The following is a 15,101-nucleotide window of genomic DNA, read 5'->3' as shown; positions in this document are numbered from 1 at the left end:
GCTTCTATTCTTGTAGGCAGGTGTTGGGCCTCCAAGAGCGAGTTTGTAGAACAGCGGCAAGTTTCCCTTAAGTGGATCACCCAAGGTTTGTCGAACTCGGGGAGGAAGAGGTCAAAGATATCCTCTCATGCAGCCTTGCAACCACAAAGCAAGAAGTCTCTTGTGTCCCCAAACACCTAATAGGTGCACTAGTTCGGCGAAGAGATAGTTGAAATACCGGGTGGTATGAATAAGTAGTAGCAACTTGAGCACAGGAAAAGTGCTTTGCCCGGGACGGTAAACAAGCGGTGGTAACGCAGCAGGTAAACTGCTTGTGACCATCTACGGGAGCTTCTATTCTTGTAGACAGTGTTGGGCCTCCAAGAGCAGAGGTTTGTAGAACAGCAGCAAGTTTCCCTTAAGTGGATACCCAAGGTTTATCGAACTCGGGGAGGAAGAGGTCAAAGATATCCCTCTCATGCAACCCTGCAACCACAAAGCAAGAAGTCTCTTGTGTCCCCAACACACCTAATAGGTGCACTAGTTCGGCGAAGAGATAGTGAAATACGGGTGGTATAAATAAGTATGAGCAGTAGCAACGGTGCCGGAAAAGTGCTTGGCGCGTAGTTGATGGTGGTGGTATTGCAGCGGTAGTAACGCAGTAGAAACGATGAAACAAGCAGTAGTAACTGCAGTAGTAGTAACGCAGCGAGTAGTAAACAAGCGGTAGTAACTCAGCGAGTATTTAGGAACAAGGCCTAGGGAATAGACTTTCACTAGTGGACACTCTCAATATTGATCACATAACAGAATAAATAAATGCATACTCTACACTTTTGTTGGATGATGAACACATTGCGTAGGATTACACGAACCCTCAATGCCGGAGTTAACAAGCTCCACAATAATGCTCATGTTTAAGTAAACTTTAGTGTAAGATAGATCAACGCTACTAAACCAAGTACTAGCATAGCATGCACACTTGTCACCTTCATGCATATGTAGGAGGAATAGATCACATCAATATTATCATAGCAATAGTTAACTCCATAATCTACAAGAGATCATGATCATAGCATAAACCAAGTACTAACACGGTGCACGCATTGTCACCTTTGCACACATGCGGGAGGAATAAACTACTTTAATAACAAATCACTAGAGTAGCACATGGATAAATTGTGATACAACATGCTGCAATCTTAAAGAGATATAAATAAGCACCTCACTATGCCATTCAACGGTGAATAAGTATTACGTGAAATCTAGCCTAAGAGACCCACACGGTGCACACCTTGTCACCTTTACACACGTGGGACGAGGAGTCTCCGGAGATCACATAAGTAAAACTCACTTGACTAGCATAATGACATCTAGATTACAAGCATCATCATATGAATCTCAATCATGTAGGGCAGCTCATGAGATTATTGTATTGAACTACATAGGAGAGAGATGAACCACATAGCTACCGGTACAGCCCCGAGCCTCGATGGAGAACTACTCCCTCCTCATGGGAGCAACAGCGGTGATGAAGATGGCGGTGGAGATGGCAGCGGTGTCGATGGAGAAGCCTTCGGGGGCACTTCCCCGCTCCGGCAGGTGCCGGAACGAGAGATCCTGTCCCCCGGATCTTGGCTTCGCGATGGCGGTGGCTGCGGAAGGTTTACGTGGGTTTCGTCAATTGGTATCGGGTTTTCTGATCCAGGGGCTTTATATAGGCGAAGAGGCGGCGCGAGGAGGGCTGACGGGGGGCCACACCATAGGGCGGCGCGGCCCCCTCCGGCCGCGCCGGCCTAGGGTTTGGTGGCCCTGTGGCCCCCTCCGGTCCTTCCCGGGTGTTCTGGATGCTTCCGATGAAAATAGGAACTTTGGCGTTGATTTCGTCCGATTCAGAGAATATTTCGTTACTAGGATTTACGAAACCAAAAACAGCGAGAAAACGAGAAGCGGCACTTCGGCACCTTGTTAATAGGTTAGTTCCGAGAAAATGCACGAATATGACATAAAGTGTGCATAAAACATGTAGATAACATCAATAATGTGGCATGGAACACAAGAAATTATCGATACGTTGGAGACGTATCAGCATCCCCAAGCTTAGTTCCGCTCGTCCCGAGCAGGTAAAACGATAACAAAGATAATTTCTGGAGTGACATGCCATCATAAACTTGATCATACTATTTGTAAAGCATATGTAGTGAATGCAGCGATCAAAACAATATGTATGACATGAGTAAACAAGTGGATCATAAAGCAAAGACTTTTCATGAATAGCACTTCAAGACAAGCATCAATAAGTCTTGCATAAGAGTTAACTCATAAAGCAATAATTCAAAGTAAAAGCATTGAAGCAACACAAAAGAAGATTAAGTTTCAGCGGTTGCTTTCAACTTGTAACATGTATATCTCATGGATAATTGTCAATGCAAAGCAATATAACAAATGCAATATGCAAATATGTAAGAATCAATGCACAGTTCACACAAGTGTTTGCTTCTTGAGGTGGAGAGAAATAGGTGAACTGACTCAACAATAAAAGTAAAAGAATGGTCCTCATAGAGGAAAAGCATCGATTGCTATATTTGTGCTAGAGCTTTGATTTTGAAAACATAAAGAGAGCATAAAAATAAAGTTTTGAGAGGTGTATGTTGTTGTCAACGAATGGTAGCGGGTACTCTAACCCCCTTACCAGACAAACCTTCAAAGAGCGGCTCCCATTTTATTTTATTTTTGGATGGCACTCCTTCCAACCTTTCTTTCACAAACCATGGCTAACCGAATCCTCGGGTGCCCTGCCAACAATCTCATACCATGAAGGAGTACCTTTTTATTTTAGTTTTATTATGATGACACTCCTCCCAACCTTTGCTTACACAAGCCATGGCTAACCGAATCCTTCGGGTGCCGTCCAACAATCACATACCATGAAGGAGTGTCTATTTTTAGTTTGTTAATTTGGGACTGGGAATCCCATTGCCAGCTCTTTTTGCAAAATTATTGGATAAGCGGATGAAGCCACTAGTCCATTGGTGAAAGTTGCCCAACAAGATTGAAAGATAAACACCACATACTTCCTCATGAGCTATAAAACATTGACACAAATAAGAGGTAATAAATTTTGAATTGCTTAAAGGTAGCACTCAAGCAATTTACTTTGGAATGGCGGAGAAATACCATGTAGTAGGTAGGTATGGTGGACACAAATGGCATAGTGTTGGCTCAAGTATTTGGATGCATGAGAAGTATTCCCTCTCGATACAAGGTTTAGGCTAGCAAGGTTGTTTGAAGCAAACACAAGTATGAACTAGTACAGCAAAACTCACATAAAAGACATATTACAAGTATTATAAGACTATACATCGTCTTCCTTGTTGTTCAAACACCTTACTAGAAATTATCTAGACCTTAGAGAGACCAATTATGCAAACCAAATTTTAGCATGCTCTATGTATTTCTTCACTAATGGGTGCGAAGTATATGATGCAAGAGCTTAAACATGAGCACAACAATTGCCAAGTATCACATTACCCAAGACATTTATAGCAATTACTACATGTATCATTTTCCAATTCCAACCATATAACAATTTAACGAAGAGGAAACTTCGCCATGAATATTATGAGCTAAGAACACATGTGTTCATTTGAACCAGCGGAGCGTGTCTCTCTCCAACACAAGCATGATGTAATCCAATTTATTCAAACACAAACAAAAACAAAAGCAAACAAACAGACGCTCCAAGAAAAAGCACATAAGATGTGATGGAATAAAAATATAGTTTCAGGGGAGGAACCTGATAATGTTGTCGATGAAGAAGGGGATGCCTTGGGCATCCCCAAGCTTAGACGCTTGAGTCTTCTTGATATATGCAGGGGTGAACCACCGGGTGCATCCCCAAGCTTAGAGCTTTCACTCTCCTTGATCATAGTATATCATCCTCCTCTCTTGACCCTTGAAAACTTCCTCCACACCAAACTCGAAACAACTCATTAGAGGGTTAGTGGACAATAAAAATTAACATGTTCAGAGGTGACACAATCATTCTTAACACTTCTGGACATTGCATAAAGCTACTGGACATTAATGGATCAAAGAAATTCATCCAACATAGCAAAAGAGGCAATGCGAAATAAAAGGCAGAATCTGTCAAAACAGAACAGTCCGTAAAGATGGATTTTATTAGGCCACCAGACCTGCTCAAACGAAAATGCTCAAATTGAATGAAAGTTGCGTACATATCTGAGGATCATGCTCGTAAATTGGCATAATTTTCTGAGCTTCCTGCAGGGCAGTGGGCTCAGATTCGTGACAGCAAAGAAATCTGGAACTGCGCAGTAATCCAAATCTAGTACTTACTTTTCTATCAACGGCTTAACTTGGCACAACAAAACTCAAAACTAAGATAAGGAGAGGTTGCTACAGTAGTAAACAACTTCCAAGACACAAATATAAAACAAAGTACTGTAGCAAAATAACACATGGGTTATCTCCCAAGAAGTTCTTTCTTTTTAGCCATTAAGATGGGCTCAGCAGTTTTAATGATGCACTCGCAAATGATAGTATGTGAAGCAAAAGAGAGCATCAAGAGGCAAATTCAAACACATTTAAGTCTAACATGCTTCCTATGCAAGGGAATCTTGTAAATAAACAAGTTCATGAGGAGCAAAGTAACAAGCATAGGAAGATAAAACAAGTGTAGCATCAAAAATTTCAGCACATAGAGAGGCATTTTAGTAACATGAAAATTTCTACAACCATATTTTCCTCTCTCATAATAACTTTCAGTAGCATCATGAGCAAACTCAACAATATAACTATCAAATGAAACATTCTTATCATGAGTCTCATGCATAAAATTACTACTCCCAACATAAGCATAATCAATTTTATTAGTTGTAGTGGGAGCAAATTCAACAAAGTAGCTATCATTATTATTCTCATCATCAAATATAGGAGGCATATTGTAATCAAATTCACTCTCCATAGTAGGTGGCACCAAAAGACCACTATCATTATAATCATCATAAATAGGAGGTAAAGAATCATCAAAGTAAATTTTCTCCTCAATGCTTGGGGGACTAAAAATATCATGAAAACCAGCTTCCCCAAGCTTAGAACTTTCTATATTATTGTCAACAATGGTGTTCAAAGCGTTCATACTAATATCACTACCAGCATGCAAAGAAGATTTCATAGGTTTTTTAAGTTTCGCATCAAACAATCCATGTTTTAAATCAGGAAATAGAATAAGAAGCTCACTCTTGTACATTATGCCAAACTAGTGTAAACAAGAAACAACAAGATGCAATTGCAGGATCTAAAGGAAATAGCTTTGAGCACACACACGACGGCGCCGAGAAAAATACTTTACACGAGACCGTAGTATGAGAGCCTTTTTACCTTTCCTCCCCGGCAACGGCGCCAGGAAAAGTGCTTGATGTCTACGGGAGCTTCTATTCTTGTAGACAGTGTTGGGCCTCCAAGAGCAGAGGTTTGTAGAACAGCAGCAAGTTTCCCTTAAGTGGATACCCAAGGTTTATCGAACTCGGGGAGGAAGAGGTCAAAGATATCCCTCTCATGCAACCCTGCAACCACAAAGCAAGAAGTCTCTTGTGTCCCCAACACACCTAATAGGTGCACTAGTTCGGCGAAGAGATAGTGAAATACAGGTGGTATAAATAAGTATGAGCGAGTAGCAACGGTGCCGAGAAAAGTGCTTGGCGCGTAGTTGATGGTGGTGGTATTGCAGCAGTAGTAACGCGATAAAACGAGTAAACAAGCAGTAGTAACGCAGTAGTAGTAACGCAGCGAGTAGTAAACAAGCAGTAGTAACTCAGCGGTATTTAGGAACAAGGCCTAGGGAATAGACTTTCACTAGTGGACACTCTCAATATTGATCACATAACGAGAATAAATAAATGCATACTCTACACTTTTGTTGGATGATGAACACATTGCGTAGGATTACACGAACCCTCAATGCCGGAGTTAACAAGCTCCACAATAATGCTCATGTTTAAGTAAACTTTAGTGTAAGATAGATCAACGCTACTAAACCAAGTACTAGCATAGCATGCACACTGTCACCTTCATGCATATGTAGGAGGAATAGATCACATCAATATTATCATAGCAATAGTTAACTCCATAATCTACAAGAGATCATGATCATAGCATAAACCAAGTACTAACACGGTGCACGCATTGTCACCTTTGCACACATGCGGGAGGAATAAACTACTTTAATAACAAATCACTAGAGTAGCACATGGATAAATTGTGATACAACATGCTGCAATCTTAAAGAGATATAAATAAGCACCTCACTATGCCATTCAACGGTGAATAAGTATTCGTGAAATCTAGCCTAAGAGACCCACACGGTGCACACACTCGTCACCTTTACACACGTGGGACGAGGAGTCTCCGGAGATCACATAAGTAAAACTCACTTGACTAGCATAATGACATCTAGATTACAAGCATCATCATATGAATCTCAATCATGTAGGGCAGCTCATGAGATTATTGTATTGAACTACATAGGAGAGAGATGAACCACATAGCTACCGGTACAGCCCCGAGCCTCGATGGAGAACTACTCCCTCCTCATGGGAGCAACGGCGGTGATGAAGATGGCGGTGGAGATGGCAGCGGTGTCGATGGAGAAGCCTTCCGGGGGCACTTCCCCGCTCCGGCAGGGTGCCGGAACAGAGATCCTGTCCCCCGGATCTTGGCTTCGCGATGGCGGTGGCTCCGGAAGGTTTACGTGGGTTTCGTCAATTGGTATCGGGTTTTCGATCCGGGGGCTTTATATAGGCGAAGAGGCGGCGCGGGAGGGCTGACAGGGGGGCCACACCATAGGGCGGCGCGGCCCCCCTCCGGCCGCGCCAGCCTAGGGTTTGGTGGCCCTGTGGCCCCCTCCGGTCCTTCCGGGTGTTCTGGATGCTTCCGATGAAAATAGGAACTTTGGCGTTGATTTCGTCCGATTCCGAGAATATTTCGTTACTAGGATTTACGAAACCAAAAACAGCGAGAAAACGAGAAGCGGCACTTCGGCACCTTGTTAATAGGTTAGTTCCAGAAAATGCACGAATATGACATAAAGTGTGCATAAAACATGTAGATAACATCAATAATGTGGCATGGAACACAAGAAATTATCGATACGTTGGAGACGTATCAATAGCCACCGAAAACACTCGGGGGCTAGACAAATACAGAAATATAATGTTTGCTTCACAATACAATCACAATCATGATTTACAAGGAAGAATTGTCTACCAAAGGAAAATAATTAGTCATGATTCAGTATATCATCAAGGGTAACTCTGTTTTCTTCAGGAGCAGCGCCAAGAAAATCAGCATAATGACCATCCGCAAAAAAGTCGGCATCCATCCGAAGAAGGTCTTCAATCATTTCTTCAGCTATAGGCGAAACCTTCGTGTTAATACGATCAACACCAACTCTTCGACGCCGTACCTTCGCGTGAACTTTCGCAACAACTTGGGTCAGGTCAAGCTTTGAGTGGCAGATCTGAAGCATGATAAGGGCAAATCTGGCGCCAGCTACCAGTTGAGCTTTGACAAAGTCATGGATCCTGTGGGCATCCTTAAATTTCTCCATTAACTCGAGAAGAGTTTTTGGTTGAACGTTCCGAGGAAACATGGAGTTATAAACCATAGACAAGGTCTTAGTACAGAAGTCAAGGAAGTCGCGAGTTTGAGAGGCGCGATCCTGAAATCTGACAATTTGGCGGGTCCTCTCTGGGGTAGCCCAAAACAGAGAACCGTGATCAAGGGAAAGGTTAACAAGGAGGTTTGCCCTAGTATTTACCCTCTCCTCTTCGGCAACAACATCAGTAAAGGAACCTATTAAAACAAAGGAGCAGAAAACTTTAAGAGACGTAGCATGAAGATGGAAGATATTGAGGGTGAAACAAGCATACCCGACATATCCGCACTGGCTTCATTCATTAACTCGAGCATGAAATTCTCTCGAGCAGTCGCCTTTTCAGCCTCGGAAGTAGCAATCTCCCTAGCAGCCACGGCCTCGTGAGCTTGTTGAAGTGCAATTTTTTCGGCTTCAGATGACTTACGAGACTTTTCCAACATCACAAGTGTTTGCTTCTTCGCATACTGAAGTTGTTGCCGAAGTTCATCTAATTCTTGCGGCAAGGAATCTTCGGCAGGTGTAGTATCAGCAAGAGCTCTCCTTGAGCGAGAAGAAGAAGGCGAAATATTGGAAGGACCAGGAGCTGGCGTATAATTGTCAAAAATTAACTGGAAAAAGAAATATTTCGACATCAATCACTGAGTAAAGATAGATCTCCATTCATTCCCATAATATATACATGTCTATTACAAAAGAAGGACCTTCTAGAGACCTACTGAAGCAGTTATCGCCAAGAACACTACGGCGACAATGCCAAAAGAAAGAGGTACGCTAAAAAGAAAAAGCAAAGAGGCATTCAACTAGACCTCCGGCCTTGATGAGCTAGGAGTTGAAGACGGCTTGATCCCGAGATAGGCCAGGATTTTCTTCGTGTTGGGCTTAGCTGCCTTGATCAACGACTTCCACCTCGATTGTTCTATCTGCTCAGTGTCGCCAACTTTCGCCCAGTCGATAGTTTGCTGGCTATCGGCAACCAAGGCAACATTGTTTTCAACGGCGACCTTCATATTCTCATGACGCACCTTCAGCCCAAGATCTTCTGGTGGATTAAAGCACTTGGCCAGGTTAAGGAAAGTTGCGGGTTCCTCTTTCTTTGGGAAGAAATAGGGAAAGAGCCGCGACAGCCCTGCTTTAGCTTGATCAATGCCTTCGCGTGCCTCTGACCCATGAAACTCGAGGAAAGAAAGGGCGTCAAGAAGAGGATCATTGTCGGGATCTTCAAGTTCAAACTCTTGAGCTGTTCTATCTGTCAAGGAAGAAACTTATTGAGCAACAAACGAGTGCAGAGAAGAAAATACAAAGGATATGAAGTGGTTCAGATACTTACTGAGAAAGCGGCGACTTTGCGTCCTTATACGCTTAAGGATCGCTTCCTCGCGAGCAGATTGTGCAGTTATATGCTCGCTCAGTGAAGTCTCGGCAGTGTGAAGTCTCTTCCTAAGATCTTCGACACTAGCAGCTTCAGTCTTGGCCTTGTCAGCCTCTGCTCTAGCTTGAACAGCATCTAATTCGGCCTTCTTACGAGCCTCTTCACTTTGCTCTAATTTTTGAGCAAGTGCATTGGCACGCTCGTTGATAGCCGCCAATTTTTCTGCCAAGAAAGATAAAATTTCGTTAAAATATCGACAACAACGGAGTAACAGAGTAATGGTAAAAAGAAAGCAGCAAGGCATCACCTTCAGTTTTGTTGGCATATTCACGATACCCAATGAATTGAGCACCGATGCGAATAAGCTCTTTGATCATGGGCTGTTAAGAAAAGAAAGGGACAAAGCAAGAAAATTTCGGTATGAGAAAAATATAATGGCATTCAGAAGCAAACAGAGGAAGTACAGACGGTGACAAGAGTATGGAGAACTTACATCATCCAAGAGAGGGTTAGAAGAGCTACTCAATTGGAGACTCGGCTCCGGAATTGCTTCAGTCCTTGCCCTTTTTGGCGAAGGGACAAGGGGGCTCGAAGGAGGAGTAGACGCGCCGACGTTTTGTTGAGGAGGCGAGGATTCTTCTCCTTCAACTGGCGGCTCCGAAATAACTAGAGTATGTGACGTACTCGTTCGAGCAGCCACATCCAAAGTTGGTGTTTCTTCATCATCATCACTGTGGAAAAAGGGGTGGCAGCATAAAAAGCAAGGCAAACAAAATTCTTCGAATAGAAAAATAAAAAGAGACAGGGAACTCACGAACTGATGAGACTCTCGAGATATGGGTCATACGCTGCCTTTCGCGGTGAAGGAGCAGTTTCTTCGGGTTGAGAGGTCCCGGAATCTTCGACATTACTCCTTTTCCTTTTGTTCTTTGGAGAAACAGCAGGAGGAGGAGATTGTGCTGATGTAGTACCTTCAGAGGCGGCATCCTTTTCAATAGATCCCGCAGATTTTCGAGAATCTGCGGGTTCATTCACAAAAGAGGGGGCCTCCTGGTTGTCATCGGCAATAACGGCCCTTTCCTCGACGTCTCCACCCTCAGGAAGAGGAGGAAGGGAAGCCATAGTAGGATGGTTCTGCAGAAAAATAACGACAAAAGAAAAATTAGAGAGATATCAATACAATGAGATTCAGGGAAAGTTCGGAACAAGATAAAAATTCGAGAAGACAACATACCTCGGGGAGAGGATTGGTGGAGCTGTATGGTTCCACGCGGCACGAGGAGGGAATAGGATCCCTCTTGTTCAGCGAGGAAATTCTTCGAATCAGCTTCTCCAAGTCCTTCACAGAAAGATCATTGGAGAGCCTATTGGCATCATTTTCACCAACATACGTCCAAAGGGGATTTTTGCGAGCCTGAAGAGGCTGCACTCTAATCCTAAGAAAGTAGGCAGTGATTTGAACGCCAGACAGTTCTTTGCCTCGAGTATTTTGAAGCTGATGAATACGAGACATAAGCGCCTTTTTCTCTTCTTCGGAAGCCTCAGCATCCCAGGAGCGGCGGCGTTGAATTTTGGCACTTCCGTCAAAAGGGACTATGTTGTGTTCCACAGAATTGGCACTTTCTTCATGTATGTAGAGCCACCTTTTGCGCCATCCTTGGACAGAATCAGGAAATTTGACGTCGAAGTAATCAACGTCAGTTCGGACACAGATAACAACACCGCCTATGTTATAGGTGGCGTTGTGGGAGCCATTGCGGCGGAGGCGAGAAAATGCGTTTCCACAAAACCCGGTTAGGAGGGATTCCAAGGAAGCATTCGCACGGCGTGATAAAAATGGAAATATGGAGGATGGAATTAGGGGTCAAGCCGGTGCGGTTGAATCCCATAAACAAAAAGAAGGCCACGGAGGAAATCGTGAATTGGGGTAGAAAGGCCGCGGATGAGGTGATCAACGAAACTAACCCGGTACTCCATTGGAGGGTTTGGGTAGCTTTCTTCGGCTGGGAAAGCGGATGGCGTCCTCTTTCTTCATCGAGGCCAAGCCTCTTCAGACATGTTGACGTCTTGGTTGGAGATTTTAGATCTCTCCCACTCAAGATCTTCAGCGGCCATCTTGGATTCTGAGTACTGTGGCGAGTGAGTCGCGTGCGCGGTGGCATCAACGGCACTGGAAAAGCAATGCTCGTGCGTGCGGAAGATCAAAGAGAGTTGGGCGCAGGGGAAGTTTTTGCAAAGGGGAACAGATGTGCGGCGCAAGCGAAGGAGTGGACCGAGGTTGAAGAAAGGTTTATATAGGAATCGGGAGAAGCAATGCACCGTTGGATGAAGAAATCGTGTGGTGAAAAAAGATCTTGTAGATAAAAGGGTAAAAAGGTATTTTTACTGAGATGGAATAGAACAGGCGTTACCGTACGTGCGCCGGGAAAAGCGGAGGACGTGTGTCCCCCACTTGCACGACGTGTCAACGTGGTGGAAACAATGGACCCACAAGGCAGAAAAATCCCGACTATTAATAGAGATGAAGTGAATTTGACTAAGGGAGGCGTGCCGACAAGAAAAATAAAAGAAGATTGGCGACAGAAGAAGTTATTTGAATACTTCGGGAGCCTTTGGTCAAATACAAGTTTTTGCCCAAATGCTCGGGGGCTACTTCGATAAAAGTAAAATTTCGAGTATGGCAATATAGAAATTGTGAGAGCCTACAACCAAGCACAAGTTCTTGGCTGTAGCCTCGGGGGCTACTCCCATCGGGAGCGCTGTTCGCGCACCCGAGAGATGAAAAGAAGATCATATCGGGAAATAATGACAATATAGTGACAAGGTGGACTAAAATGTTGAGCCTACAACCAAGCACAAGTTCTTGGCTGTAGCCTCGGGAGCTACTCCCATCGGGAACGCTGTTCGCGTGCCCAATGAAATTAAAAAAGAAAAAAAAAAGAAGGGAAAAGCAAGAGAGTATATTTCGAGTTATAATTAACTCTACATATACTCCCATCGGGAGAACAATGTAAGTCATATTTGACTCGATAAAATGTGCCATTCCAACAGCCGGAAAAGCACTCGACAATATATTCTCAGAACGCCAAAGTTGCGATCAATTTCTAATGCCGCAAATTTGCGAAGGTAAGACCCCGGATCCGTTCTGCTGGGCGTGGCATCGCCGAAGACTGCGCTCGCTACTTTTATCCGTATCAACGGATACGAAGAAAAATCCTAACGGACGCGTTAGGTACTCGATAAATTTGACCGGGACTCGACGGAATGGTAAGACCTTAAGCGGCACCTGTCGAAGTTTGCACCAGTATCCCGAGATCATGTCCGGGGACGTGATCTTGAAGTAGGTTTTTGCGGATTGCCACTAGAGCGGTTAACTAGTACCCGATCCGTCGGATGAACTAGCCCCAACTACCATTATCCCTGTACAATATAGAAATTTATATGAAGAAATATAGAGAAGTCTAAGTTGTCGAATAAAAATAAACAGTGGAGATTTTCCCTGACTCTACGATTCAAGCAAAATCTCGGGGGCTACTGACATAGGCATCCCAAATGGGCCTGCCGAAGATAGTACCCGGGGTTTATTGAAGGCCCATTATCCGAAGAATAAGAAGATTCGGGAGCCCAAGATATATTAAGGAAAGTTAGAGTTGTAATAAGAAGTGCTATTTGTAATCTGGCGGGATGAGTTAGAAACCGTCCCGGACTGTGTAACTTGTACGAAACGAAACCCTCGGCTCCACCTCCTATATAAAGGGGGAGTCGAGGGACGAAGAGATCATCGAATCATTGTTCACAAACCCTAGTTTTCATAATCGTCGAGTTACTTTTCGGCTGAAACCTTCGAGATCTACTTGCCCTCTACTTCCAACTAAACCCTAGCCTACAATCCATAGGCATTGACAAGTTAATACCTTGTCACTCGGGATGCTTGGCAGCATAGACTGCATGCACCGGGAGTGGAAGAACTGCCCCTTTGGTTGGCGGGGGCATACGACGGCCATTCCGAGGGGTGCACGGTCATTCTTGAAGCTGTTGCTTCCCATGACACATGGATTTGGCACTCATTCTTCGGAATGGCTGGCTCGCACAATGACATCAATGTCTTGCAGCGCTCTCCGGTGTTTGATAGGCTAGCGTACGGTCAGTCCCCTGATGTGGATTTTGAGATCAATGGCCACCACTACACCAAGGGGTACTACCTTGCTGATGGTATCTATCCACCTTGGGCTACACTCGTGAAGACAATTCGAAACCCCAACTCAGAGCAGGAGGCAAGGTTTGCCAAAGAGCAGGATGCAGCCCGGAAAGATGTCGAGCGGGCGTTTGGTATCCTCCAAGCTCGTTGGGCTATCGTCAGACACCCTGCCGCGAGCCCGGGATGTGCAAACTCTGTGGGAGGTGATGACCGCTTGTGTAATCATGCATAACATGATTGTTGAGGTAGAGCGGGATGATTCACTCTTTGATAATGACTCGGGAAGGCCAAGGAGAGTTGGTTACTCCTCATCAAGGTGCTCCGGCATCATTCCAGGACATTCTTCATGCGCACCATGAAATTCGAGATCTAGCTGTACACAACCAGCTTCTGGCTGATTTGGTCGAGCACATGTGGCAGCACGTATGCAACAATGCTGCAAACAACAATGATGAAGGAAATCCTGAAGCCTAGAGCATTTGTATCGTTTTTTCATTTTATTTCAATAATACTTTATCCTTGATTACATGGACTATGTATGTAATGTGTAATACATTTTGAGCATTTGTACTATTTTATATATTTTATATAATATTTTTTTTGCGTTGTTCTAGTGAATTTTACAAGAAAAACATACCATAGGGCGCCGCGACCCAAATCTGCCGCGTTGGGTGCAGCGCGCGACCCAAACGGACGCGCGGACACGGGGCTCCGTCCACGCGTCCGCTCGGGCACGCAAACGGCCCAAAACGGACGGCCCAGCGCGTCCGTTTGGGTCGCTCGGTTGGAGATGCCCTTAGCCCGCACCGCAGAAGCAGGGCAATGTTGGGCTTGACTACTTTGTCAATGTCACGCCTTAGGATGGCAGCACCTCCTAGAGCCCCCCTCGAGGCAGACTGGATGAACTTGTCGAAGGAGCCGAACAACGGGATCCAGAACCGGAGCCTGCTGGCGACGTCGCAGGAGCGGAGCACGGGGGCGCCGATGGAAACGAAGCGCGCGATCTGTGGGCGCGAGAGGCCGAGGTCGCGGAGCTTGGCGACGCGGGGGGCAAGGATCTTGTCCACATTGGAGCAGAGGAACTTGGGGTCGGCGGAGACGATGGCGGCGACGTCGGAGCTGGAGAGGCCGAGGCCCGAGAGGAAGGAGAGCACCGCGTCGCTGTTGGAGGGGGACCTGAGGTGCGAGAGTTCCTTGGATGCCTTGAGTGCCTGCGCTCGGGTGAGACCGCAGGCGGCGACGAGGTAGTCCTCGGCGGCGAAAGGTGAGGTGGATGCGGTAGCGGAGAAGTGGCGGCGGAGGGAGGTGTTGGTGCAGGTGAGGAGAGGGAGAGCGCTGCCGTTGCGTAGGAGTGAGAGCAGCCGGTTTTGGCGGCGGAGCATTGCGGCGGCGGTGGCGGCGGCGGCGACGACTCGAAGAATAATATTTTTCTTTTTCTGATGAAAAAAGATTGGTAGCTAGGACGACACCACCAAGTACTCCGTGTTAGAGCAAGTACAATAGAGTCCAGTCAGCTGACTATAAGACATTAAATAATATATTTTAGATGAGTTGGAGGAGAGAGAAGAGGAGAGAGAAGGGAGGTGGGCTACTATGCAATAGCCAGCTCTTGCACGTGCTCCTAGGCACCTTGTGAGAGTGAAAGGTGGGCCATATATTAGTAAAGTACTACATTTTTATAGCCAACTATTGTACATGTTAGCTATATGATGACTACAAATGATATGACATCTTGTTATAGCCAACAGTTGGCTATACTATTGGAATTGCTCTTAGAGCATCCCCACTCGTTGGCGCTCCCCACGCCCAAATCCGGCGAAATTTTCGTCCGGATTGGATCAATTTTTGGCATGAGGGGCAGTATATTTCCAGTCGTG

At 45.1% G+C, this 15,101-nt stretch overlaps 1 protein-coding gene across 1 annotated transcript in view; it reads right to left on the bottom strand.

The window, feature by feature from the left end:
• The window catches only part of LOC124708693, a 31,911-nt gene extending 17,305 nt beyond the window's left edge, over positions 1 to 14,606 (bottom strand). Inside the window, exon 1 of the mRNA XM_047240368.1 lies at positions 14,019 to 14,606. Coding sequence (XP_047096324.1) covers positions 14,019 to 14,606 — 588 coding nt within the window. The remainder of the gene's footprint in view (positions 1 to 14,018) is intronic.
• Positions 14,607 to 15,101: the final 495 nt, after the last annotated feature.

The sequence above is a fragment of the Lolium rigidum genome, chromosome 1, assembly GCF_022539505.1.
Source record: "Lolium rigidum isolate FL_2022 chromosome 1, APGP_CSIRO_Lrig_0.1, whole genome shotgun sequence".
NCBI lineage: Eukaryota > Viridiplantae > Streptophyta > Magnoliopsida > Poales > Poaceae > Lolium > Lolium rigidum.
Note: the sequence above shows the minus strand (reverse complement) of the source record. Positions and strands in the feature narration are given on the sequence as shown.